Source organism: Macaca mulatta, chromosome 1 (assembly GCF_049350105.2).
Source record: "Macaca mulatta isolate MMU2019108-1 chromosome 1, T2T-MMU8v2.0, whole genome shotgun sequence".
In the NCBI taxonomy this organism is placed as follows: Eukaryota; Metazoa; Chordata; class Mammalia; order Primates; family Cercopithecidae; genus Macaca; species Macaca mulatta.
Window position 1 is genome coordinate 110,800,602 of NC_133406.1, and position 27,548 is coordinate 110,828,149.

Below are 27,548 nucleotides of genomic sequence, written 5' to 3' on the forward strand. Positions count from 1 at the left end.
CTGACTCTCATCCTGGCCCCGCTATGAACAGATGAGACTGTGAAATAAACTGCTTTTTTGATTCCTAGCTTTTATTTATTATTTATTATTTATTTTTATTTTTTTAATTTTTTGAGATGGAGTCTCGCTCTGTCACCTAGGCTGGAGTGCAGTGACCCGATCTCGGCTCATTGCAACCTCCACCTCCTGGGTTCAAGCGATTCTCCTGCCTCAGCCTCCCAAGTAGCTGGGATTACAGGTGGGATTACTGGTCTCCAACTCCTGACCTCAAATGACCCACCCGCCTCGGCCTCCCAAAGCGCTAGGATCATAGGCATGAGCCACCACGCCTGGCCCAATTCCTAGCTTTTAACACGATAAACTGGAGAAGAGTGTTTTTTGAAAGTAAAGGCCACTATATATACACAAAGCATTATTAACACATGTCCCATATGTAATTAGCCATCCACTTCTTTTTTTTTTTTTTTTTTCTGAGACGGAGTCTCGCTCTGTCGCCCAGGCTGGAGTACAGTGGCGCAATCTCAGCTCACTGCAAGCTCCGCCTCCCGGGTTCACGCCATTCTCCTGCCTCAGCCTCCCGAGTAGCTGGGACTACAGGCGCCTGCCACCACGTCCGGCTAATTTTTTGTATTTTTAGTAGAGATGGGTTTCACCGTGTTAGCCAGGATGGTCTCGATCTCCTGACCTCGTGATCTGTCTGCCTCAGCCTCCCAAAGTGCTGGGATTACAGGTGTGAGCCACCACGCCTGGCCTCCTGGATTATTTTAAATTCACTGTGGTAGATCCCATGGGCAGTCAAATTAGGATAAGATGTGGCCTCAGTGGCTGAAATGACTCTAGGACAGGTGAATGGCTCTGAAATCAGGTGGCAGGTCAGACCAGGCACCACATGGGGGAGGGCCTAGGTAGAAGAGTGAGTGTACATGTGTTAGGTAGGGCCATGGGCAGGCCCTGCAGGGTGGCCTCACCTTGGCCACCTGGCCCCGCAGATCATGCAGCTCGCCCTCCAGCGTGCGCTTCTCACTGAGAGCAGTGCTCAGTGCGGCCTCCTTGGAATTGAGCAGAGCCTCCAAGTCCTTCAGCCGAGCCTGAGCAGCCATCAGGTCACCCTCCTTCTTGGTATTGCTAAAGAAGAGAGGGGAGAGTGGATTTAAGAGAAGGAATCTGCGTGCCTAGACAGTGCCAGGCTCCCAAGAGGTCAACCATGGGGGCTGGCGCTGCTGTCCCTGCAACTACCAGGAGAGGGCATCCTTGCATTAGGTTGGTTTGCATCTGCTTGCCTCTGGGGCTGGGCTCCCACCTCCCCAAGGTCTCTGAAAACCCCCTTCCTGCTTCTCCACCCTTCCCATGAGTCAGGGCTCAGGAACGTGCCTGGGGCCAAGGGCAGAGCTCTACCCCGTGATATGAATGCTTTTCCCTCTCTCTCCTCCCATTCTTTCCCAAAGAGACAGGGGCACCTTTGTCTCCTGCCCCTTCCCACACAGGGCCTTAGCCTTCTCCCTGGACTCCACCCACTTCCCTTTGGCCAAGCTTCCCTCCCTCAGAGGAGCCTGACAACTAAGCTCATGGCCCACTTGTCCCTAGCACTTCTCGGTCTGAGCCCCAAAGGTACTGGTCACCTCTCCTAGTCCCTTTCACACATGTGGGACTGTGGGGAAGGAAAGTCTGGTTAGAGTTCAGAGGGACCTCAGACAAGGACAACCAGGCACAATATTGACCCTTTCCTTTCTCAGGACCCAGTCTGGGTGCCCTGATCTGCACTGAACAGAGGGGTCCCTGCCTCCGTCCCTCCTGCCTCATCCATGCCCTGGGAGAAGGCTGAGCCCTATCCATCTACCACAGCCTCAGCATCTGCCTCCAGGTGTGGATCCCAGGCCTCCAGGTCTATCTGGGCCCCAGCTTTAAGCCTCCCTGCTCCTCAAAGTGGGTAAAGCTTTAGCTATAACCAGTCAAACGGAGCTGTCTCTGCCACCTCCTTCACCTTTTCTGGGCCCCTGATTATTTTTGCTAGTGGACTGGAGAAATAGAAAGGTCTTATTTTCTTAAAAACCTCCAGAGAACCCAGGAACTTTCTAGATGGTACAATCCCTTCACAAATATAGGGTGAGAGAAAGCAGCAGACCCAGGGAGTGGAGGGAAAGATCCAAAGGACCTGGTTCCAGCTGCCATCTGTAACTCATCAGTGCTTAAGCATGAGCCCACCACAGCAGATGGAAAAAAGGAAAACCAAGCGTGGGCAGAAGGAAAAATCTATCCTGGAAAGGAGAAAAGCAGCCCTGCCAACATTTTTCTCCTACCACAAAATCCCTAAACTCCAAGAGGCCCAGCAATTCACTCTGAAGAGGGATAGGGAAGGCTAGATGTGCAGAAGCTCTGGAGGACGAGACCCAGGCGGTGTTCTGCCATCGGCTTAGGAGAGTCCAAAAAAGGAGTCACCCCCACCTCCCCCACCAGGCAGAGAGGAGGATAGAGTGACACTCAGAGGGGCAGGGGAAGGACGTGAAAAGTCAGAGGGAGCTCCCCCAGCCTGCACACTTGCTCAGCCCAGGCCTCTGGCCACACCTCAGAACAAGTTGTTTAATGCAAGTGTCTGTCTCCTGTAAAAAAGAGCCCCTTCCAGAACCGGAGAATGTATTCCCTCCTCTGTCTCAGTCAGAAAAGCTAAAAATAAAGTCAAAACCCAGCTCAGGTTTTGGCTGCCATCCGGCCCAGCCCCTGGCTGGGAGCACAGCCCCAACTTTCCATGACTTCAGAACTTTTCCGAAGCTGAAGCAGCTGCAGGGGGAGGAGGGAGAATGAAGAAAAACCGCTGGTAAAGCGACTGGGGCAGACTTAGATTCCGAGCTCCTTGGGCTGACTCCCGGGCTGGCTGGGGCTTCCCAGAAGAGGCCTCCCTACCCTGAAGGCTAACGGCTGCAGATGGCTGTACTGGGAGGCTCTCAGAATTTAGAGAACTAGAAGGAGCTTAGAGTTGGTTCAGCTCAACCCTCTCCCTTTTATAGATGAGGAAACTGAGGCACAGAGGGGGAAGGTGAATGGCCCAGTGTCAATTACCGCAAGCCAGCAGCAGCATTCCAGTCAATTCTAGCTACTGATCTAAGGTTCTTCCTTCTCCACCTCACTGCTTTCCTAAGCCACAAGTTCCAGAGAGAACGGAGAAGCCAGGAGGAGGAAGAGGGCAGACACTATGGCACAAAGTGTTCCCCCGACCAGCCAGCCTGAGCTGAAAGCTGTAAGGCCATGGGATGATTTCCGATGTCTCAAGGGCACCTCTTCCCTAGTCCTGTCTCCCCAGCCTCCTTAGGTACCAGGAGGAATTCCAGGAGTTCCCCCTGGTAACAGCCTTTCCTTGCCAGTGCCTGGCAGATACCAACTGAGGAAAACAGAGGTGCATGGTCCTGTGCCCTGCGAGCTTATGGGCTGATGAGGACAGAAGTTTTTTCTTCAGGCTAACCTCTTCACCTTCTGCTGCTTGCAAAAGTAGTGGTGGCAGTGATAATAATAACATAACAGCAAACACTTACATAGAGCCTATTAGGTACCAAGCACTGCTCTAAATATTATAATGTTAATTCATGTCATTTTCACAGCTACCCTATGCGATAGGTGCTACTCCTATGCAATTGAGGAAATAGGCACAGAAAGCTACGTCCAGGGTCCCGCAGCAAGAAGACAGGGGAGCTGGAAATCCATGCTATACCACTTTGGCACAAGCCACAGTATATGGTCTCCAAAGAAAGTAAGGGGGCTGACTGGGCGTGGTAGCTCACACCTGTAATCCCAGCACTTTGGGAGGCTGAGGCAGGTGGATCACTTGAGACCAGGAGTTCGAGACCAGCCTGCCAACATGGTGAAACCCTGACTCTATTAAAAATACAAAAACTAGTTGGGCATGGTGGTGCACGTCCTTAGTCCCAGCTACTTGGGAGGCTGAGACATGAGAATTGTTTGAGCCTGGGAGGCAGAGGTTGTAGTGAGTCGAGATTGTGCCACTGTACTCCAGCCTGGGCAACAGAGTGAGACTCTATCTCAACAACAACAACAACAACAACAAAAGTAGCTGGGTATGGTGGTGGGCACCTGTAGTCCCAGCTGCTCAGGAGGCTGAGGTAGGAGGATCACTTGAACTCGGGAGGCAGAGGTTGCAGTGAGCCAAGACTGTGCCACTGCACCACGGCATGGGTGACAGAGTGAGACTCCGTCTCAAAAAAAATACAAAAAGAAAGTAAGGGGGGTGTATATCTTTCCCTCGTGGAGGTTTTGACTATCACTGCAAAGAGAGGAGATTAAGGGACCAAGACACACCCTGCAGATGAGAGAAACCACGAGCAGAGAGGGAAGCGAGGAAGAACCTTTGTGGTTTTCTTAGTCAGGCACGGGGAGCTCCCATCTGCAGGGAAGAAGCCACTATCACCCATGGGCTCATGACTCAGACCTCAGGAGCTCTGTGGCCAGGGAGCCACACGCACACCCCAAGAAATGACTAGGGATACAGTAGAGCCCAGCGTCTCTCCTCCCTCCTCCCTGCCCCTGCCCCCAAGCGCCATTTCCTTCCTAGGAGGGGCCCTCAGACCTAGCAGGGACCAAAGTAGACCCTGGCCAGGCATTCAGCCCCAGGGTGGTGGTGCAGCCCAGTCCACTGGGGGCTGGCATCAGGAAAGCTGGGCACATGCTGAGTGCCGTCCCCATGCTGGGTTGGCAGGGAGGACAGGGTGGGGCAGGCCAGAGGAGCTGGGAAGGGTGGGAACCTGGGCCCCTCAGGTGATTCATGCTCAGGCACACAATACCCAGGCAGGGGTCGGGAAATCCTCTAGTGCTCACAGGGGAGACCCTGGCTTTGCGCGCGTCCTGCCCCAGGCCGGGTGCTGTGCCAACAGAGCGCCAGTCCTTTCCCTTGCATCCTCCAGGTTCCCCAAGCACAGGAGTGGCTGCATCCCAGCGGCCTCGTGAGGCGAGAAGGGCTGGGCATCCTGTTTCTAACTCTTCCCATCACTGGCAAATCTGATCTCAGAAAGAGGGAAGAGAGGGGGTAGGGAGGGGAACAGAGAGGAAAGAATAAGGTAGAAATGAGAGCTGACACTTGCAAGTGTGACCCAAAGCAGTGGTCTGCAGGGTTGTGCCTGGTGGGACAAGGAAGCCTGGCTCCCGGGCTGCAGCAGGCCTGGGCCCTTGGGGCTGTTTGGGGAAGAAAGGCACCAGCACAGCAAAGGGGCTGGGTGGGCACCAGGCCAGGCACTGACCCACCCTCTGAGTCACCCTGCTCAGCCCAACTCTGATGCCAGATATGGAAGCCAGGGCCGGCCACAGGCCTGTTTGGGCCCGGTTGCTGGGGGCAACATGCTAGGCCCGAGGGAGAGGCCTCCGTTTCCTCTTCCAGTCTGGGGGAGAAGCAAGAGGGGCAGACACTGTGGCTAAAAATAACAAGTGGGAGGGGAAGACAAAGGGGAGGTGGAGGAGCTGGCCCAGCCCTGCAGGGACTCCTTAGACCCAGTCCCCGGCACCCCTGCTCACCAGCCCTCAGAGTTCCCCATCGCCAGGCAGCACACAGGAAGGGAGCAGAAGAGCAGAGGGTCTCCCAGCCCCTGGGCATTTCCTATCTCCCAGGAACGTCGCCCCCTGTGGCCAGGTGGGTACAGGGAGTCCACCTGGTGGCAAATGCTCTCCTGTATCCTCCTGGGCATCTAATTTTTTAAATTTTAATTTAAAAATTTTTCATTTATTATTATTATTATTATTACTACTATTATTATTATTTTGAGATGGAGTCTCATTTTGTCACCCAGGCTGGAGTGCAGTGGTGCAATCTAGGCTCACTGCAACCTCTGCCTCCCAGGTTCAAGTGATTCTCCTGCTTCTCAGCCTCCCGAGTAGCTGGATTACAGGCCTGCACCACCATGCCGGGCTAATTTTTCTATTTTTAGTAGAGACAGAGTTTCACCATGTTGGCCAGGCTGGTCTCAAACTCCTGACCTCAGGTGATCCACCCGCCTCTACCTCCCAAAATGCTGGGATTACAGGCATGAGCCACCACACCCGGCCTCTATTTTATTATTTTTTCTTTTTCTTTTTTTTTTTCTTTTTGAGTCTCGCTCTGTCGCCCAGGCTGGAGTGCAGTGGTGCGATCTCGGCTCACTGCAAGCTCCGCCTCCCAGGTTCAAGCGATTCTCCTGCCTCAGCCTCCTGAGTAGCTGGGACTATAGGTACCCACCACCATGCCTGGCTAATTTTTGTATTTTTAGTAGAGATGGGGTTTCACTGTGTTTGCCAGGATGGTCTCAATCTCCTGACCTCGTGATCCACCTGCCTCGGCTTCCCAAAGTGCTGGGATTACAGGCGTGAGCCACCACGCCCGGCCATTATTATTTTTGAGACAGAATCTCGCTCTGTTGCCCAGGCTGGAGTGTAGTGGCATGATCTCGGCTCACTGAAACCTCCACCTCCTGGGTTCAAGCAATTCTTGTGCCTCAGCCTCCAGAGTAGCTGGGATTACAGGTGCCTGCCACCACATCCAGCTAATTTTTGGCATTTTTAGTAGAGATAGGGTTTCACCACGTTGGCCAGGCTGGTCTTGAACTCCTGGCCTCACATGATCCTCCTGCCTCAGCCTCCCAAAGTCCTGGGATTACAGGTGTGAGCCACTGCACCCAGCCCCTCCTGGATACCTAGACCTCTGCCCAGGCTGACTTCCTGCCATGTGACGAGGCGTCTTCTGCTGACACCCCAAGTCAGTCTGCACGCTCCTACCACCCCTCCTCCTTTGGTTCCAGCAACTCCTCCTACTGCAATATATCCTCCTTCCCTCTGTCCCTCCCTCTCATTCGCCCAAAACCTCCCTACCCCTTATCCTACTTGAGCTTGTCTCAGCTCTGCCCTGCTGATTTCAGCCAGTGTTGGGTCGTGGGGCTTTTTCTGTGTGTCCCCCAAATACCCTGAGACTAGACGGTTCACAGGCTCAAGGCTTCTAGAGGAACCTTCTCCTGAACCAACTCCTATGCTTTTACAGGGGGAAACTAAGGCCTGGAGACGGGTAGGCTCAGGCACTAAAAACCTGCCCCCAGGTCACCTGAGGACATTCACAGCAGATTGGTGCAAAACATAGAAAATGGCACGATACACACAGACACTGCAGAGAGTAACACACAGAGATCCAGTAAGACAGTCTGGGAAGCGTGTCTGCCTCTGACTCACGTGCTGGGAGATACCCCAGTCAGAGAGTGACACGGAGGTCTAGTGAAACTGCCACTCCCACCCACACTCAAATATACACATACCCACACCTTTGGGTCATGAGGTTTGATAGCTCCCACCCACCCCCACAAAGTAACCACTGCTTGGTTTCCTGGCTAGTCTGTGGGTCTGCGACCACTCGGGTAAGGGCAGGATATGGAGACTTCCCCTCCCTGGCATTCGAGGTGCTATCCCTCTCTGGAAAGGAGACCTTAAAGAGAGGAACTGAGGCTGGGCGCGGTGGCTCATGCCTGTAATCCCAGCACTTTGGGAAGCCAAGGTGGGTGGATCACGAGGTCAGGAGTTTGAGACCATCCTGGCCAAGATGGTGAAATCCCATCTGTACTAAAAATAAAAAAATTAGCCAGGCATGGTGGCGGGTACCTATAGTCCCAGCTATTCGGGAGGCTGAGGCAGGAGAATTGCTTGAACCCAGGAGGCGGAGGTTGCAGTGAACTGAAATCACGCCATTGCATTCCCGCCTGGGCAACAGAGTGAGACTCCATCTCAAAAAAATAAAAAAAATAATAAATAAATTAGCTGGGCATGGTGGCACATGCCTGTAATCTCAGCTACTCAGGAGACTGAGGCAGGAGAATATCTTGAACCCGGGAGGCAGAGGTTGTAGTGAGCAAGATTGTGCCACTGCACTCCAGCCTGGGCAACAGAGCGAGACTCTGTCTCAAAAAAAAAAAAGAGAGAGAGAGAGGGGAACTGAGGGGGTCAGCTGTTCCAGAGACTTAGAAGCCCTTTGAGCCCTCCCCAAACCCCAACCTGTGAAGTTCTGCATATCGTACACCTCAAAAGCCCATAGGTGCCCCAGGATGGAACACCCCGACCTCCTCACGCAGGCACGTGCACCCACAGCAGGCATGGCTCTGCTTCCACACGCTTCCCCTGGGCGTGCGTGACACCTGCCAAACAGTCAAATATGCCAGGGTCTGAGGTCTCTCAGATCCCCTTCCAGAGCCACCAGGCTCCCAGCTGTCCTCCCCTAAGACAAAGCCAGGTCTTAATTCCAGGCAGAGGGAGGGGCTGAAGTAGGGAGAACTGGTGCCGAGAGAAGGATAGGAGGCCTGTTGACATGTTCAGACGCAACTCCAGTAGAAGCGCTGGGCCTGGCAGGGGGCCAGGCCTGAGTCACAGCTGCTGGGCGTATCAACATGGCATTGTACAGAGGCAGGAGAAGCCTGAGGCCAGAGGCCAGGGCACTGGGGTCCCGGACAATGGGCGACTGGCTTCCTCACCAGCCGCCCCCTGCAAGGTCTCCTGCCAAGTGCCACTTTTCTTCTTCCTGGCCTCTCTCTCCAGAAGTCATTCCTGTGTTGTCACAAAAATGCAGGGGTGGGGCTTGGGGATAGAGCAAAAGAAGTCGTGGCTGGAGGAGGGAGGGATGGCCTAAGAAGATAGTAGAATGTCCTGAAGCGGGAGGGAGGGAGGCCAGTGACCAAAAGGAGGGACATTTAGGGGATTCTCTTCACAAGAAGCCAATTCAGCAGCCCCTTAACTCTCCATCTGGTGGCACATAGTTATTAAACCTGAGGACACTGGGAGAGAGTGGAAGCCACACCCCAAGGTCAGGAGAAGAACTGGGGGAGGACCTAGGCAGTCTGGTCTCACTGCATTCCAGCTCTAGCCTCAGAAGACACAGCTGTCTCCTAGCCGGCAGAAGGTGGCAGTGTTAGAGCTTTGGGAAGAAAGGGGAACCTTGGTGACCCCAAATAGCCTCCTCTCAACTGCCCAGAACCTAGACCCCTTGAAATGAAGTCTAGCTCCCCTGAGCCAGCCCTAAAAGGACTCATGTGTCCTATCTCCCTTCCATTTGTCCCCGTCAAATTCAGACCACGGTCCTTCTTGCTGCAACTTGAATGTAGTTCTCAAGAAAAGGCCACGCCTCAGCCTCTGCTTCCCTGACTAGACAAGCTTAGGGTCTCCTGTCCACTCTCCACTCTGCCCTCTACCGTGACTCAGCGCCCCTGCCGGGCCTGGGATCTCAGCCAGAATTATTCCTGGCTTCGGCAGGCGGGATTCCGGCTTCCTCTCTCACAACTTGGGGGAGGCAAGGGTGAGGGGAGGACTCCCCTTCCCAAACTCTATCCCCTTCCTTAAGGGATTGGTAGGGGCCAAGACCTCCTCCCAGCCCAGCCACAGGTTGGGGGAGCCAGTATGGGTGCCGGAAGGGTGGAAGGTGGGCAGCCCAAGGTCACTGTGCCCCTCCCTCGGGTTCCAGGCACTGTTCTCTAATCCTGGCCAGCTCTAAGGTAACAGTCCTGCCTCTCCTAGGCCTTCGCCCTAGCCCCCAACGCGGGTCAACGGGAGCCATTCCTGTGCCGAGTCTCCCTTTCCTACTCTATGACACAGCCCTTTCTACCGTCTAGAAGGGAGAGGCATTGAAAACGAGTTGTCCTTTCCTAGTAGCAATGAAAACAAAGCATTTGCCAAGAGGGTAATATCACAATTTAACCATTTCTAATAAACTTTCATGAGGAAATAGAGAAATGTGGTAGTATTTTTAATTCCACAGCTTGTGGGAAACATTTCCATTGAGAACAGCGTTAGCTATTAACTATATTCACATTATTTATATTTGATTTTACTATTAATAACTTGGCATTTTAGAGGACTGTTTTCCCACTTTGTGGGTCACTGTACTACTTTGGAACCTAAAAGGTCTCTGGAGAGTTTCTGCTCCAATCCCTTTCTTTTACAGCTAAGGAAAGCCAGAGAGGGGAGGTGATTTGCTCAAGGTCACACAGCAATTTGGTGAAAGGGCCACTCCCAGAACTAAGGGCACTGAGGGCTAGGGTGTCTACTATATCACAATGCCTGTCATTTTGTTGGTGGATCACCTTGTCCCTTATTTATTTATTTATTATTAGTATTACTTTTTTGAGATGGAGTCTTGCTCTGTCACCCTGGCTGGAGTGCAGTGGCGCGTTCTCCTGGGTTCAAGCAATTTCTGGCTAATTTTTGTATTTTTAGTAGAGGCAGGGTTTCACCATGTTGTCCAGGCTGGTCTCGAACTCCTGACCTGAAGTGATCTGTCCCCCTCGGCCTCTCAAAGTGCTGGGATTACAGGCGTGAGCCACTGCGCCTGGCTTGCCTTGCCCCTTATTGAGGGATAAGAGACCCTGCAATCTTCCAGAGATCTCCTATAATATTAGAGCTCGGCCTGTCAGTACACTGGGCCCCCAAGGAGGTGAGAATGGAATGAACCCTGCCCCCGTGTCTGGGCCTCTGAAGACTTGGTCTTGGCTGCTGCAGCTGCTAGGGGCGGCGAGGGGCTGGGGAGGAGGGAAGCGAGCGGGAGGGGAGCAGAAAGCACAGTTGGTAGGTGAAGGGATCTCCTACCAGTTGTCGGCCCAGCTGTCCTGGGCTTCAGCGCAGACACTAAGCTACTAAATCACTGGGGGGTGGACCTGGGAGTGGGGGCAATGGGCACATCCATGCAAGAGTAAGTCTCAGACTCCTGGAGGCCAGGGGAAGTGCCAAGCAAGGGCACTAATAGTGGGAAGGCAATAGGGGGTCCTAGTGAGGAATTATTCTCTTTTTTGTTTCTCTTGGGCTCTTTAAGTACTTCTCACCCCCAGGTTTAGCTGCACCCTTCTTCTTTCTCTTTGAATCAGAATGTGGATTTGGGCTGGGGTGCAGTGGCTCTCACCTGTAATTCCAGCACTTTGGGAGGTCAAGGTGGGTGGATTGCTTAAGCACAGGAGTTCAAGACCAGCCTGGGTAACATGATGAAACCCGGTCTCTACTAATAATAGAAAAATTAGCCGAGCATGTGGCACGTGCCTATAGTCCCAGCTACTTGGGAGGCTGAGGTGGGAGGATCACTTGAGCCCGGGAGGTGGAGATTGCAGTAAGCCAAGATCATGCCACTGCACTCCAGGCTGGGCCAGAGAGCAAGACTGTCTCAAAAAAAAAAAAAAAAAAAAATTTGGTAGTGGAGGGTTGGAGAGGTAACACCAGGAGGTACCCTCAGATAAAGCCCAGGGCCCATGCATCCTCAAAGGTCTCCAATCCCATTAACTTAATGGGCCTGCCAAAAGGCACAGCTTCCTTTCAATCCAGGTGGACAATTCCCATGACAAGTCTCGAGATACTCTCAAGACAAGAATCACGAGCCTCCCAGGGCTCTGACGGTCTCACGATTGGGGGCTAGCAGGGGTCCTGGGTCTTTCCAGGTATAGACTGGAGCAAAGGCTATTGATCATATGCTAACAGGCCCTGCAGGAGAGCAGTTTTTTTTTTTTCTTCTTTTTCAGAGACAGGGTCTTTCTCTGTCTCCCAGGCTGGAGTGCAGTAGTGCAGTCATAGCTCACAATAGCCTCAAACTCCTGGCTTCAGGTGATCCTCCTGCCTCAGCTTCCCGAGTAGCTGGAACTACAGGTGTTGACCGGCTAATTTTTTGTACAGAAGGGGGTCTTGCTATGTTGCCCAGGCTGGTCTCAAACTCCTGGCCTCAAGTGATCCTCCTGCCTTAGCCTCCCAAAGCACTGGGATTGCAGGCATGAGCCACCAAGTATGGTCATAGAGCATTAAGGTGTCACTGGCCCCAGAGCAGAATTTCCAGGCTGCAGAAGTGAGCCTCAGCTACCTGACTTCACCTTACCTCACCCTCTAAATCCTCCCTCCAACCTGTCCCCCAAGCTAGAGAAGTGAGGCTTAATGGTAAGAGCACACCCAACTGGAAGTCACAAGGTCTGTGCTCAAGTGCTGACCTATCACCCCTTTACTGTGTGACATGGGAAAAGCCTCTGTGCCTCTGTGGCCTTTGCTGTTCTTGTCTTCATCAGAGGCTACATGAACTGGAGCCTGCATCTCCCTGCGTGTCCACACTGGGGCTGCAACAGTGGGCAATCCAGGAAGTTGTCGAGCACCAGGGCCTCGCTGGGGTGGAAGTAGTGCTTCTGCTTTGTGGACCTGGGATCTCCCCACTTCTGACTCAGCCTTCCTCCATCAGTTTCACATGGGAAGGCACAGACCCTGGCACTATCCTGCAGCCCAATCCATGGCTCTGAACTCAACTCTGGATTCTAATTACTTGTGCATGTTGCCTGTCTAGAGAGAGCTATGGTTCCAGACACCACCAGAGGGTCTAAGGAAGGAGCCAGGCAAGGGACTCCAGGATTCAATGGGGAGGGGGGCAGAAGATGTAGACATTCAGACCACCATTCCTCTCTTTAAGACAACTGCTGTCTCCACCCTGTCTCCTGCTGTCTCCTGTAAAGCCACCAGGGTGGGAGGGAGGGGGGCAGCATCTGAGTCATCCACCCAGTTGTCTTGCCTGGGGTGGGGCCCAGCTGCAAGCCTGGACTCTAGATGGGCTTCCCTGGTGCTTACAACCTTCCCATTCTGCCTGCACTTGGGTATCCAAATCCCTTGGGCTACAGACTAGAAAGAGACAGAGAAGGGGCAGGGGGGACCAGGTATGGTAGCTCATGCCTACAAATCCCAGCACTTTGGGAGGCCAAGGCCAAGGTAGGTGGATTGCTTGAGCCCAGGAGTTCGAGACCAGCTTGGGCAACACGGTGAAACGCCATCTGTACAAAATATATAAAAAATTAGTGGCCAGGTGCGGTGGCTTACGCCTGTAATCCCAGCACTTTGGAAGGCCAAGGCGGACAGATCAAAAGGTCAGGAGTTCGAGACCAGCCTGGCCAGCATGGTGAAACCTCGTCTCTACTAAAAATACAAAAAATTAGCCGGGCGTGGTAGCAGGCGCCTGTAGTCCCAGCTACTCGGGAGGCTGAGGCAGGAGAATCACTTGAACTTGGGAGGCAGAGGTTGCAGTGAGCCGAGATCATACCACTGCACTCCAGCCTGGGCAACAGAGTGAGATTCCATCTCAAAAAATAATAATAATTAGCTGGGGGCTGGGTGCGGTGGCTCACGTCTGTAATTCCAGCACTTTGGGAGGCCGAGGCAGGTGGATCATGAGGTCAAGAGATGGAGACCATCCTGGACGACATGGTGAAACCCCGTCTCTACTAAAAATACCAAAATTAACTGGGCATGGTGGCATGTGCCTGTAGTCCCAGCTAATTGGGAGGCTGACGCAGGAGAATCGCTTGAACCCAGGAGGTGGAGGTTGCAATGAGCCGAGATCGCACCACTGCACTCAAGCCTGGCGACAGAACAAGATTCTGTCTCAGAAAAAAAAAAAAAAAAAAAAAATTAGCTGGGCATGGTGGCACACACCTGTAATCCCAGCTACTCAGGAAGTTGAGGTGGGAGAATCACCAGAACCTGGGAGGTTGACGTTGCATGAGCTGTGATCACGCCACTGCACTCCAGCCTGGGCAACAGAACGAGACCCTGTCTCAAAAAAAGGAGAGAGAGAGTACTGGGAAAAGGGGTTTCTTCTTGGAGCCTATAATCCAGCCAAACAGAAGGTCCCCCAAACTCCTGAGTGTGGTTGAGGTACCCAGGCTAAGTCAAAAATTGCTACAGGATCTTACAAACAATTCTCCATCCCAACTCCAAATCTGGCCCTGAACTCTGAGCTCTAATTAAACATTAAACCAGACAACACCTTTTCTCTAGGCTTTGGTGGGAGGGGTTGGGAAAATGCCTTTTTTCCTCCCCCAAATTCTTTACCCACTTCTCTACCTCACCCTGAGCACAGCAGACCCAACAGGGAGTGACCAATCCTGGCTCCTCCTACTGTGGGCATAGAAGAGGACAGACACTCCAGTCTGAGTCCCCTTTGTCTTCACCCCACTTTCTATCAGCTTGGGATCCAGGTGTGCAAATCCACCTCTCTTTTCCGGAAGCCCAGCCTTCCCAGCCAGGATCAGTGGGGGAGAACAGAGGCAGGTGGCTAAATATAACAAGTACACACAACACCCCCGCCCTGCCCCATGTGCGCACATACCCGCCTGGTGTCCCAGGCCTGGACAGCTGCACTAGGAGGCAGAGGAGACAAGCTGGCGTGGTTGGATGAGCAAGACTGTCGAATCCATTCAACCTGTTTCCTGATCAAAGTTTTAACCAGAAAACTGCTAAAACTGCTAAAAATGTCCTTCACAGGGATTTGGTAGTTGAGTGGAATGGTTAAGAATGCATCGAATTCTCTGGGTCTCCCCTTCCTTGCTTCCTATCTGTCTTGCTAACTAAATTGTTCGTATCACTAGTAGAAAAACGACAGGCCTGGCGTCAAGCCCGGTGGCTCATGCCTGTAATCCCAGTGCTTTGGGAGGCCGAGGCAGGAGGATTGCTTGAGGCCAAAACTTCAGAACCAGCAGAGCAACATAGCAAGTTTCCATCTTTACAAACAAAAAGGAAAAAAAAAAAAATTAGCCAAGCGTGGTGGTGCCTGCCCTTAGTCTCAGCTATTTGGGAAGCTGAGACGGGAGGATCACTTGAGCCCAGTAGGAGTTCCAGGCTGCAACAAGTTATGATTGCACCATTGCGCTCTAGCCTGAGCAACAGGGCAAGGCCCTGTCTCTGAAAAATACAATAAAAATAAAGAAAAGGACAGGTGTGGTCTCCTTCAGCAGAAATAAAGTTTGAGGTTGGGCCCAGTGGCTCACGCCCTGTAATCCCAGCACTTTGGGAGGCCAAGGCAGGAGGATTGCTTGAACCCAGGAGTTCAAGAGCAGCGTGGGCAACTTGGCAAAACCCCATCTCTATAAAATAATACAAAAACATTAGCTGTGAGTTGTGGTGCTTGCCTGTGCTCCCAGCTACTCAGGAGGCTGAGGCAGGAGGATGGCTTGAGCCAGGGAGGTGGAGGCTGCAGTGAGCCATGACCTTGCCACTGCACTCCAGCCTGGGTAACAGAGTGAAACCCTATCTCAAGAAAAAAAGAAGCCAGGCGCAGTGGCTCACACCTTTAGCCCCAACACTTTGGGAGGCGGAGGTAGGCAGATGACTTGAGGTTAGGAGTTTGAGACCACCCTGGCCAACCTGGTGAAACACCGTCTCTACTAAAAATACAAAATTTAGCTGGGTGTGGTGGCAGGCACCTGTTGTCCCAGCTACTTGGGAGGCTGAGGCAGAAGCATGGCTTGAACCCAGGAGGCAGAGGTTGCAGTGAGCCGAGATCACACTACTGTACTCCAGCCTGGACAACAAAGCGAGACTCCGTCTCAAAAAAACAAAATAAAGGTTGATGGCCGGGCATGGTGGCTCACGCCTGTAATCCCAGCACTCTGGGAGGCTGAGGTGGGTGGATCATTTGAAGGCAGGAGTTTGAGACCAGTCTAGTCAACATGGTGAAACCCTGTCTCTACTAAAAATACAAAAAAAAAAAAAAAAAAAAAAAAAATTAGCTGGGTGTGGTGGCTCACGCCTGTAATCCCAGCTACTCGGGAGGCTGAGGCAGGAGAATCTCTTGAGCCTGGGAGGTGGTGGTTGCGGTGAGCCAAGATCGCACCACTTCATTCCAGTCTGGGTAACAGAGTGAGACCCTGTCTCAAAAAAAAAAAAAAAGAAAGAAAGAAAAAAAGGTTGAGCCTGTTTTCCTACACACAACTTCCACTGACTCTTCAGAAAGAAGGGCTATGGGCCCGGCGTGGTGGCTCGCGCCTGTAATCCTAGGACTTTGGGAGGCCAAGGTAGGTGGATCACCTGAGGTTGGGAGTTCAAGACTAGCATGACCAACATGAAGAAACCCCTTCTCTACTAAAAATACAAAATTAGCCCGGCATGGTGGCACATGCCTGTAATCTCAGCTACTTGGGAGGCTGAGGCAGGAGAATCGCTTGAACCTGGGAGGCAGAGGTTGCGGTGAGCCGAGATTGTGCCATTGCACTCTAGCCTGGGCAACAAAAGCGAAACTCCATTTTCAAAAAAAAAAAAGGGCGATGGATCTGCCACACCCACCACACCTAGCAAAGGGTTTTGGGAAGAGCAGAAGTTTGGAGTAGTTGATAAAAGGGAGAGAAGAAGTCAAAGCCAACAGCCCTTTATGGCTCTCCAAGCCCTGTTAGTGCTCTTAGCCTGGGTCTGCATAGAGAAAGGGAAGGCAGGAAGAAGGGAACCAAATTTTGGGGGGACTGGAAGAGGAAGGCCTATACTTCCAAGCTCCCAAGGCTTTTTTAGGAAAGAAGAAGGTGGAGTTGAGCAGGGTGGGGTAGGGTGGGGCAGGGGTGGGTAAAGTAGGAGTGGCCTGAAGCTTCCAACGGCTGGATTTCAAAAATGTCACTGTATTCCAGCACTTTAATAAGACAAAGATCAAAACGTCAGCAGCTAAGAGGATGGGCCTGAGCAAAGACTGCCTGGCCTGGCTGGGAAAATGGAAGTGGCTCACTCCAAGGAGGGAAGGACAGTGCCCCCAACCCTCGAAGACACTAGGCAGTGGGCCAAGGGAGGAGTGCGGCCAGACCTGGGCATAACACAACTTCCTGAGCTGGGAGCCTCTGCCCTCTGCCTCCCTCCCTCCCTTGCATTCCTGGGCCAAGCAGGCCAAGGGCTGTGGGAGCTGCGGGGGAGCCAATCTCCCGATCTCCCATCTCCGGGAGCTCTTTTGGTGGGCCTGTCAGAGCCCAAGGAAGGTCCCAGACACGCAGAGTGGCAGAGTGAGGGACAGCTTCCCAACCCTTAGAACCCCGGACAAGGTCATGCCGAGGGGGCCACCGCCAAGCCCTCGGGAGGGAAAAGGGGGATTGCCCTGCCTTCCTCACCTCTCTCCAACACGCTGGACAGATGCCAGCTTGGGAGTCATGTCTTAGTGGGCATCATGTGTTCAGAGCCAGCTTGGGCAAAGCTGGCACCAGTGCCAAGCCCGCCAACAAAGTTCTAACAGGACCCTTTCTGCTACTCATATGTGTCCTGGGTGCCCAGAGTTCTTCGAGCTGGCAGGGCTAGTTCTGTTTTGCTTAAGCCCCTCCCGCAGGCTCCAAATAGCTGGCAAATCCCAATCTGACCGAATTCGGGCAGGCCCCAGCCCTAACTTGTCCCTGATACCCCCACCATTCCTTATATCCCCCCCACCCTCTCCCAGAGACCACCTCTTCCCTCTCTGTCCTGTCTTGACAATTCCCCTTGACACTGCCAGTCACTCGCTGGGGGCAGTTCCGGGAAGGGAGGAGACTATGGCAAAGTTATCGGCCTCCAGGCCCTCTCACTCCCTTCCTGCAGTCGGCCAGGGGCGCCGGCCAGCCGCCCTCTCCACTCCCCGCCAGGCACGCAGCCACCTGGGCGAACTCACCGCGCTTTCAGCTCCTTAAACTCCTCACGCACTTTGCTCAGCTCCAGCTGCAGGCGGGCACGCTCCTTGGCCACTGAGTCGAGGGTCTTGCGGGCATCCCCGAGCTCGGCCTCGTAGGCGGCCTTGATGCCGGACACCTCGCGGCTGACCACCTCTTCAGACTCGGTGATGCGAAGGCGCAGCCCTGCGTTCTCCGTTTCCAGCGAGCGAACACGGTCGATGTAGACCGCCAAGCGATCATTGAGCTCCTGCAGGTCCTCCTTCTCCTGCAGCCGGGTGATGCGGGTGGGCGACAGCGGAGTGGAACTGGCCTGCGCCCCGCTGCGGGTGGCGCGCCGCTGGGACGGGGTCTCCATGGCCGGCAGGTTGGCAGCGCTGCCCGCGGGGCAGGGGTCCCGGAAAGGGCTCGGGGCTCGGGCAGAAGGACGGAGACTGCTCGGAGTCGGAGTGCGCCGGCCGGCTGGCTCTCGGCTTGCTACTGGCAGGCGTGGGGATCTGGGCCGGGCGCTGTTGGACCTCGGGATCTGGGTTGGCTGGTGTAGGTGCTGCGCTCCCGCGAACACTGAGTCACCGACGCCGGGGCAAAGGCTCTAATAGGTCCTCGTCTGAAGGGAGGAGTGGCCACTGCTCTTAAAGGGGCAGTCCCAGATCCATGGGGGTGGGGGCAGGAGTGGTGAGGAGGGGGAAAGACCGTTGGGGTGTGGCGGAGTCGAGCCCCACCCTCTCCAGCGCACCCCTAACTGCGTGAGGCTTAAGCTTCCCCTCTCTTGGCTGCTCAGTACTGCCGGCTCCAAGCTTGCCCCCATTGCCTCAGACCTTCTGGGCTAGAGGGCAGAGCCAAGGAGGGAGAGTGGGTGGGCAAAAGGGTGGGGGAGAAAGAGAGGGAAGTGGGTGCAAAGCAAGGGAGAGGGTCAGGCAGGCAGGGCTGGGAGCCAGGAAAGTGGGGGGAGGGCTGAGGCTGGTGCCCATCAGTGTGACTCACCCTTCTTCCACCACTGGCTCCCCCTGTCCTCCCAGTAGTAATAGTGAGTCACCCCAACCCCCCCTCCACACGTGGGCAGCCCATTCAGAGCTGCATCTCAGTGTGCCAGGAGTGGGGTGGAGAAGGAATGCCTGGGTTCCCTGGGGGGAACAAAGTTCTGGAACCTGAGTTCCTTTATGCCCCCAATTTGGGGCCAGGGATCAAGGAGTTTGGGGGTCCCTTTTTTGCTTTCTTTTGCCCCAATATATCTCCCTTCAAAACCAAGTATTCGTTTTTAGACCCAAGCAACAAGCCACAGTCCCCTAAAGAAGGCCAAGAATAGGAGCCAGGCACTTCCCCCTTCCATCTCCTGTCCCCTTCCTTTGGACCCAAGCACTGCTTGGGTTCCTTCCCCCTTCAGTCCCTTTCTACTGCTTACCCCACCCAGTCAACTTAATTTTTTTCCCCCAGAACTGTACTTATTTTAATGGATAATTTAAAACAGATACCAGAGCTGTGTGTGCATTCATTACGTTGCCAGGACACTAGGTCCCAGATTTCTGTGGTTCCCAGAGGGGCCTGAAAGGGGGAGCAGGGCTGGGGGCTGGACAGCCAACGTTGGGTCTCTATCCTGGTTTCAGCCAGAAAGAAGGTAGTAGGGGGCAAGAAGGTAGTGGGGGGCAGGAACAGCAAAGACCCCACAGCCTTGCTGGCTGCAAAGGCCAGCACCACATTCATCTCTACTTTCCTCTCTGGCCAGGTCCATTTTGCAGCTGGCTCTGGGGAGGGGCCAGGCTGTCTCACAAAACGAGATCACCCAGGTCCCCAGGGTTCGCTAGCTCAGGCTCTGGAGCCTCCATCCTCAGGCCTCACCAAGGACCCTTTTGATAAGCCTTCCACTCCCCTCCCCTCATCCTGGCCCCTATTCTGGTCCCATCAGCCACCTCATCCTCTATTTTTTTTTTTTTTTTTTTTTGAGATGAAGTCTTGCTCTCTCACCCAGGCTGGAATGCAGTGGCATGATCTCAGCTCATTGCAACCTCCACCTCCAGGGTTCAAGAGATTCTCCTGCCTCAGCCTCCTGAGTAGCTGGGATTATAGGCACCCACCACCTTGTCCAGCTAATTTTTTATTTTTATTTTTATTTTTTTTATTTTTTTATTTTTATTTATTTATTTTTTTTTTGAGACGGAGTCTGGCTCTGTCACCCAGGCTGGAGTGCAGTGGCGCGATCTCGGCTTTTATTTTTATTTTTAATAGACATGGGGTTTCACCATGTTGGTCAAACAGGTCTCAAACTCCCGACCTCAGGTAATCTGCCTGCCTCAGCTTCCCAAAGTTCTGGGATTACAGGTGTCAGCCACCACGCCTGGCCCACCTCATCCTCTCTAAGAGGTGACAGCACTGAGGTCTGGGCCCCATCTGCCTGCATGCCCTGCCCAACTGCCTCCCACAGCTTATCCTCCGATGAGCAACCAGGAAAATCAAATTACGTTGCTACCTTGTACAGCTCCAGGATATCAGGGCTTCTCTCAAACACAAGGAAAGCAGGGCTGGACAGGCCCTCAGTTCTGGGTTCTGAAGCCTGGCCTTGGGGTGGATGAGGGACTGGAGTGGGATTAAGGCAGGAACTTTGGTTATTAGGGGAGGAGAACAAGGAAAGTTCTCATCTCAGTGAGGGTGCCTGGGCAGCATGGTGAGCATTAGGGATGCACCCGGGTGAGGGGGCCCAGAATATGGCTTCTCTGCCCCAGGGCGTGGCACCCACCCTCAGCTTCCCAGACAATAAAAAGTCTTGTTCTTCTCCAAACCAGAAGCAGAGGCAGGAGGGGTAAGAAAGTGAAACATGAGGGAAGGGCTCATGCTGTTCCCACTGCCTCAGCCCCTCCCTGGCACTCAGTGCCCCCCGTTTCCCCTACAAAGCTGCTCGGCCTGGCTTCCCTTCCAGGCTGGAAAGCAAAACCACACTTAACCCTTCCTATCCTAGACCTCCCCCCTCTTTTTTTGAGAATCTTGCTCTGTCACCCAGGCTGGAGTGCGGTGGCAGAATCATAGCTCACCGCAACCTTGAATTCCTGGGCTCAAGTGATTGTTTTATCTCAGCCTCCTGAGTAGCTGAGACTATAGGCTACCATGATAGAGATGGAGTCTTGCTATGTTGCCCAATTTGGTCTGTAACTCCTGGCCTCAAGTGATCCTCACCTCAGCCTTCCAAAGCACTGGGATTATAGGTGTGAGCCACTGTGTCTGGCCAGACCTCCCCATCTTGTGGAAAAGGTGCAGGAGAAACAAGGAGGGCTTTCACCCCACATTTCACTACAAGCTCTTTCTAAAGGTTCCCTGCCACCACTATCAAAATGGCCTTAATCCTAAATCTGAACTTCAAAGTGAACCCTTATCCTGAATATTCAATCCTAACTCTGGACCCCAGATGTCGTAAGTCTGCTCTCCCTTTGCCAGGGCAAAAATCACCAACCCAGAAGCAGCATCCAGGTCCAGAGGAGCTGAGCCTGCTGGAGGTGAGAGGTGAGGGGAGTGGTGACTAGAGGGTGACCAGGTTCTAATCCTACCTCTTAATTGCTGGGTGATGCTAGATCCACTACTGAATTCTCTGGACCTCAGTTTCAGTAGGGCACAGTGGCTATCAAAGACAGGGACTGAGCTCCTGGGTGTGCAAGAGTTCTGCACATTGTGCCACAGGGTCATGGCAGTACTATGCTTGCTCTCAAGGGAGCCTCCCACTAGTGGGGAAGACAGAAGGAGAAGCAAAACCAACAAGTACAGATGATTAAAGTGCAGTGGAGGACTCTGAATTGGATGAATTCCAAAGGGATCCCAGAAGTCTGGGAGCTGGAGCATTCATGAGTGAAATCAGAATACAGTGGTTGGGTCCAAGGGACAGTTTGAGCTTTTTTTTGAGACAGAGTTTTGCTCTTGTCACCCAGGCTGGAGTGCAACAGTACAATCTCAGCTCACCGCAACCTCTTTCTCCCAGGTTGAAGCGTTTCTCCTGCCTCAGCCTCCCGAGTAGCTAAAATTACAGGCGTGTGCCACCACGCCCGGCTAATTTTTGTATTTTTAGTAGAGACGAGGTTTCACCATGTTGGCCAGGCTGGTCTCAAACTCCTGACGTCAAGTGATCCCCCGCCTTGCCTTAGCCTCCCAAAGTGTGAGATTACAGGCGCGAGCCACTGCACCAGGCGTGGGCACTTTATCTTAAAGACCAATGATCTTGGTGGGGGTAGAGGGGCTTCTCTGTGTTCTTATAGCATCCTGGTCTTCCCTCTGTGACACAGCAGGCACTCAGTGTTTCTATTCTTTTTTTTTTTTTTTTTTTTTTTGAGATGGAGTCTTGCTCTGTTGCCCAGGCTGGAGTGCAGTGGCACAATCTCAGCTTACTGCAAACTCTGCCTTCTAGGTTCAAGCGATTTTCCTGCCTCAGCCTCCCGGGTTGCTGGGATTACGGGCACCCACCACCACACCCAGCTAAGTTTTGTATTTTTTTTTTTTTTTTTTTTTTTGAGACGGAGTCTCGCTCTGTCGCTCAGGCTGGAGTGCAGTGGCGCTATCTCGGCTCACTGCAAGCTCCGCCTCCCGGGTTTACGCCATTCTCCTGCCTCAGCCTCCCGAGTAGCTGGGACTACAGGCGCCCGCCACCGCTCCCGGCTAATTTTTTTTGTATTTTTAGTAGAGACGGGGTTTCATTGTGTTAGCCAGGATGGTCTCGATCTCCTGACCTCGTGATCCGCCCGTCTCGGCCTCCCAAAGTGCTGGGATTACAGGCTTGAGCCACCGCGCCCGGCCTAAGTTTTGTATTTTTAGTAGAGACGGGGTTTTACCATATTGGCCAGGCTGGTCTTGAACTCCTGACCTCAGCTGATCTGCCTGCCTTGGCCTCTCAAAGTGCTGGGATTACAGGCATGAGCCACTGCACCCAGCCTCTTTATTTTTTTAAGAGATGGGGTCCCACTATGTTGCCCAGGTTGGTCTTGAACTCCTGGGGTCAAGTGATCCTCACCTCAGCCTCCCAAAGTGCTGGGATCACAGATGCCAGTCACCATGCCCAGCCCTCTCAGGGTTTCTTGGATAAACAAATGCATCTGGCCCTGCCAGTTTTCAGGCAGCGACTCTAGACAAGTTTTTGCATTTGTTTCTGCTTTAGTTTCATCATCTGCAAAATGAGGATGTGCAATAACTAAATAAGGTAACATATATTTGAAGGAGGGCTTCCTGGAGAAGGTAGATTTAGGGGCTTTACAGAGTTGCCTTATACATAGAGAATTCACTCGTTCAACAAATATTTACTGGCCGGGCGCGGTGGCTCACGCCTGTAATCCCAGCAGTTTGGAAGGCCGAGGCGGGCGGATCACAAGGTCAGGAGATCGAGACCATGGTGAAACCCCGTCTCTACTAAAAATAGAAAAAAATTAGCCGGGCGCAGTGGCGGGCGCCTGTAGTCCCAGCTACTCGGGAGGCTGAGGCAGGAGAATGGCGTGAACCCGGGAGGCGGAGCTTGCAGTGAGCCGAGATTGCGCCACTGCACTCCAGCCTGGGTGACAGAGCGAGACTCCGTCTCAAAAAAAAAAAAAAAAAAAAAATATTTACTGAACATCTACTATATACCAGGAACAATTCTAGACACCAGGGATACAGTGAATAAAACAGACAAAAATCCCTACCCTTATGGAGCTGACATTCCAGTGGAGGGAGACAGTCTATAAACCAAAGAAAAAGTTATAGTTTGTTAGAACATGGTAGGAGCTATGGAAATAAAAATGTAAAGCAGAGGCTGAGCATGGTGGCTCACGCCCATAATCCCAGTGCTTTGGGAGTCTGAGACAGGCAGACTGCAGATTGTTTGAGCCCAGGAGTTCAAGACCAGCCTGGCCAATATAGCGAAACCCCATCTCTAAAAAAAAAAAAAAAATTAGCTGGGGGTGGTGGCACGTGCCTGTAGTCCCAGCTACCCAGGAGGCTAAGATGGGAGGATCACCTGAGCTTAGGAGGTCGAGGCTGCAGTGAGCTGTGATTGTACTACTACACTTCAGCCTGAGCAACAGAGTGAGACCCTATCTCAAAAAAAAGTTACATATATATGTGTATATATATATACACACACACACACACATATACATACACATGCACACATTTAGCAGAATAGTGCTCACACAATGAATAACTTACATTTTAACAATCTTTATAGTTGTTGCATGTTTTCATACATTCTCAACTGGGTCCATAGAACAACCTGGAAATTATTTCCCTGCTTTGCAGGTGAGGCTGACTTTCCTAAAACTAGGCCTTAACAGGCCCAGTGCAGAACTGGGACCAGGTAGTCTAGTCTGGTCCAGATCCTGGACATGCTTCTCTGTCTTCTGCCACTTTGGCTGGAGGAAGTCTGTGTGCAGAGGTGCTGAAGTGGGAAAGAGCTGAGTGTGCTCTGACCTGCCAAGGGGCATGGGGAGCCACTAGAGGTAAGGCTGGAAAAGTGGGAAGAGAGACGAGAAGGGAGAAGTGGGAGGTGGAGGCAGGGACCTGGTGCTGGGATGGGGCCTGAGGGAGAGGCTTCTAGCTTCCTGATAGGCCTTGAGGTCAAGGAGAGAAGGAAAGCATCAAGACTAGTGAAGAAAGGGTCAGAAGCACTGTCCTTGGCAAGAAATAAGCCAAACTAGGGTCGGGTGGGCTCAGCTGAGTGATGAAGCCAGGAGGGATTCCAGAAGCATGCTAATAATGATTAGTGTAAGGAATATTTATGGACTACCTTTATTATTAGGCACTAGGTACTTGCATTATTTTTTTGGACCTATACAATAGCTCTATAAGGTAGATACTATTAATAGCCCTATTTTACAGATGAGGAAACTGAAGCCCAGAAACGTTAAATTATTCATTTAACGTCAGGTTTCTCAACCTTGGCACTACTGAATTTGGGGCCAGATAATTCTTTGTTGTCAGGAAAGGTTCTTTGTACTCTGAGATGGTTTGTAACATCCCTAGCCTCTCCCGACTTTTGGCCAGTAGCACCTCCCCTCCAGTTATGACAATCAAAAATATCTTCAGGCATTGCTTAACATCCCCTGGGGGATAAAATTACCCCCTATTGAGAATCACTTGTCTAAAGTCATATGGTTAGTAACAGAACTGGATTTTTTTTTTTTTTGAGACGGAGTTTCGCTTGTTGCCCAGGCTGGAGTGCAATGGCATGATCCCAGCTCACTGCAACCTCCACCTCCTGAATTCAAGCGATTCTCCTGCCTCAGCCTCCTGAGTAGCTGGGACTACAACCATGTGCCACTACACCCAGCTAATTTTTTTGTATTTTTAGTAGAGATGGGGTTTCACCATGTAACTTCTGACCTCAGGTGATTTGCTCGCCTCAGTCTCCCAAAGTGCTGGGATTACAGGAATGAGCTACCACGCCCAGCCAGAACTGAAAATTTAATACGAGTTTGCCTGAATCGGAAAGCCAAGATCTTACCGTCAGGTGGCTAGAATCCTGGACAGGTAGGAGTCAGAGAAAGGCGACTCTTTGGAGGAGGGTCTGAGGAGGTGGAGGTGACTTGGAGATCCTAGGACATGGTTTGGGAATCTCTTTACAGTGAGTTCTTGAGAGAAGGTCTTATTCATCCTTTGACTACAGAGTATTAAACAACGATTGAAGTGCTAAGTCACTTGTGTGCAGGTGATAGTTATCACGTTGACAGTGGAAGAGTGTGCCCATTCTTTAAGTGGCTGCCATGTGCCAGGAACCAGGCTAGGGGCTATGTGGAGGTGATCCCATTTAATCTTCACCTCAGTCTTCAGAGGTAGGTATTATTATCTGCATTTTATGTGTCAAGAACCCAAACTCCAGCTGGGAGCAGTGGCTCACACCTGTAATCTCAGCATTTTGGGAGGCTAAGGTGGGTGGATCACTTGAGGTCAGGAGTTCAAGGCCAGCCTGGCCAACATGGTAAAACTCGGTTTCTACTAAAAATACAAAAAAAAAAAAAAAAAAAAATCAGCTGGGTGTGGTGGCATGCACCTGTAATCCCAGCTACTCAGGGAGCTGAGGCAGGAGATCAAGCCACTGCACTCCAGCCTGGGTGACAGAGTGAGACTCCGTCTCAAAAAAAAAAAACAAAACCAAACTCCACAAGGTTGAGTAATTGACCTGAGGAAGCACAGCTGAGTATATTTCGTCTCACCCAGGCTCAGCAAGGGGGAATGAGGCAGGCTCATAGGTGATGGCGGGTGAGAAGTGGGCCCTTAGATGGAGCAAGTGAATGACAGCTATTTGTAAAGTCAGAGATCCCCCTCGCTCAAATGAAATCTCCCCCAAAAAGCACAATCTACTAAATGACAGGCAGAGCTTCTCTACTTAGGGAGCTTGAGGCCCCTGCCTCGTTGATCCCCCCAGCCCCGCTTCCAGGAGGCCCCTGGGCTCTGAGGAATAAGCCCCTTTCTTTATAAGTGGACTTCTGAGGCCAGAAGAGGAAAGATTTACCCAAAGTCACACAGACAGGCAGGGCCAAAACCTCCAAGACAGCACTCCAGCTCAGTGCCACGCTGCCACGGGAGACAGGGCAGCCACACTGGACAGATGACAAGGACCTGGTCCACTTAGGGACTGGCATGGGTTCCTGCAATGTGGGGAAGTGGCTGCTGGGCTTACTGAGCCAGCTGGGCTTGAGGGGCGACTGGATAATAAGTAGTAACCCAGCCCTCCCACCTGCCTAGGTCCCCCAGGTGACAAGCCTTTCACAATCAAGGTTACTACCTTAGCCTTCTCAAATTTCTTTGAGGTGCACAGGCAAGCGCCATTATCTGCATATAACAGCTGAGGAGACAAGAGGCTTGGGCAGGCTGATTGTCTCCAGACCACACAGCTGATAAGTGACAGAAGCAGGCCCAAACCCCAGGTTTCTGCCTCCAGGTTAAATATACTCCCTCCCTCTTTGACCCAGATCCCAAGGAACCCAATCCAACAGCGGAATCCTACAGTCTCCCCAGGAGCTCCATTCCCGGCATTCCAAACCACCTCCCCCACCCAACCAGGCCCAAATCGCCGCCCCACTTGTGAGTCTCAGGCTCCCTGAACTGTCACAATAGACACCAGACTATTGCCAGTCAAATAGAAATCGGGCAGCAGGCAGAAGGAAATTCAGCAGAAATTCAGCAGTGACATCTCCTTCCTTTCTCTTGTCCATCCCCCAGCTTTGGCCCCTCACCATCTGGGGGAAGGTGTTAATGGGGGGACGGGACGGGGCGGGGCCCCAGAGGCGTGGGTGGGGCCATGTGGGCGGGCGGCGTCCCAGGCAAATCAGTAGGGGCGGGTAGTCGGACTGGACTCAGGCGGGGCTATTCTCCCCACTCCACACCCCGCAGCCTGGCAGCGAGGGCCTGACGGCTGCTGCTGACGCAGGCGGCTGCGTGTGGGCGGCCGCGTGTGAGTCTGTGTGTCTCTGTGTGTGCGCGGTTGCTGGGGCCTCCCCGGCCTCCTAAATGGGGGTTTCCTTTCCCTGTTGCCAAGGAAACAAACAGAAGCGCCACAACTCCAGGACTGGAGCTGGATGAGAAGGCCCCCTCGCCACACGGCTCACGCCACTACACATTTCCAGGAAGTGAGGCGGAAAAGGATTCCCTTTCTCCCTTACCCCCATCCCGGTGTAAGACAAATGTCTGTGGAGTCTGAAGCTAGGGTGGGCAATTGCCCTGGGTTTGCCGGGGACCTAGGATAAGGGATTTTTTTTTTTTTGCTCTGTCTCCCAGGCTGGAGTGCAGTGGCGCGATCTCGGCTCAGTACAAGCCCCGCCTCCTAGATTAACGCCATTCTCCTGCCTCAGCCTCCCTAGTAGCTGGGACTACAGGCGCCCGCCACCACGCCTGGCTATTTTTATTTTTATTTTTTGTATTTTTTGTACTTTTTTTTTTTTTTTTTTAGTAGGACGGGGTTTCACCGTGTTAGCCAGGATGGTCTCAATCTGCTGACCTCGTGATCCGCCCGCCTCGGCTTCCCAAAGTGCTGGGATTACAGGCATGAGCCACCGCGCCCGGCCAGATAAGGGACTTTTAATGCTAAAATAGGGACAGTTGTTCATTCAACCTGAAGTGCATACAATTTTGTGGGGAGGTCCTCTTTAAGAAATACAAAATGATCTTTTTGCAAATGTTATGGACATAGGATCGTGTGGAAAGTTTGGCAGGGCTCCTCTTGGGGCC

General features: G+C 52.6%; 1 protein-coding gene across 11 annotated transcripts in view; it reads right to left on the reverse strand.

The window, feature by feature from the left end:
- Positions 1-27,548, reverse strand: part of LMNA (lamin A/C) — a 61,229-nt gene that overhangs the window by 8,357 nt on the left and 25,324 nt on the right. For 4 of the 11 annotated variants that reach the window (XM_077996607.1, XM_077996647.1, XM_077996618.1 and 1 more), the window contains exons 1-2: positions 17,387-17,950; positions 969-1,125 (exon numbers count right to left, since the gene is read on the reverse strand). In XM_077996607.1, coding sequence (XP_077852733.1) covers positions 969-1,125; positions 17,387-17,742 — 513 coding nt within the window. In that variant the 5' untranslated portion in view covers positions 17,743-17,950. 11 annotated transcript variants of the gene reach the window in all.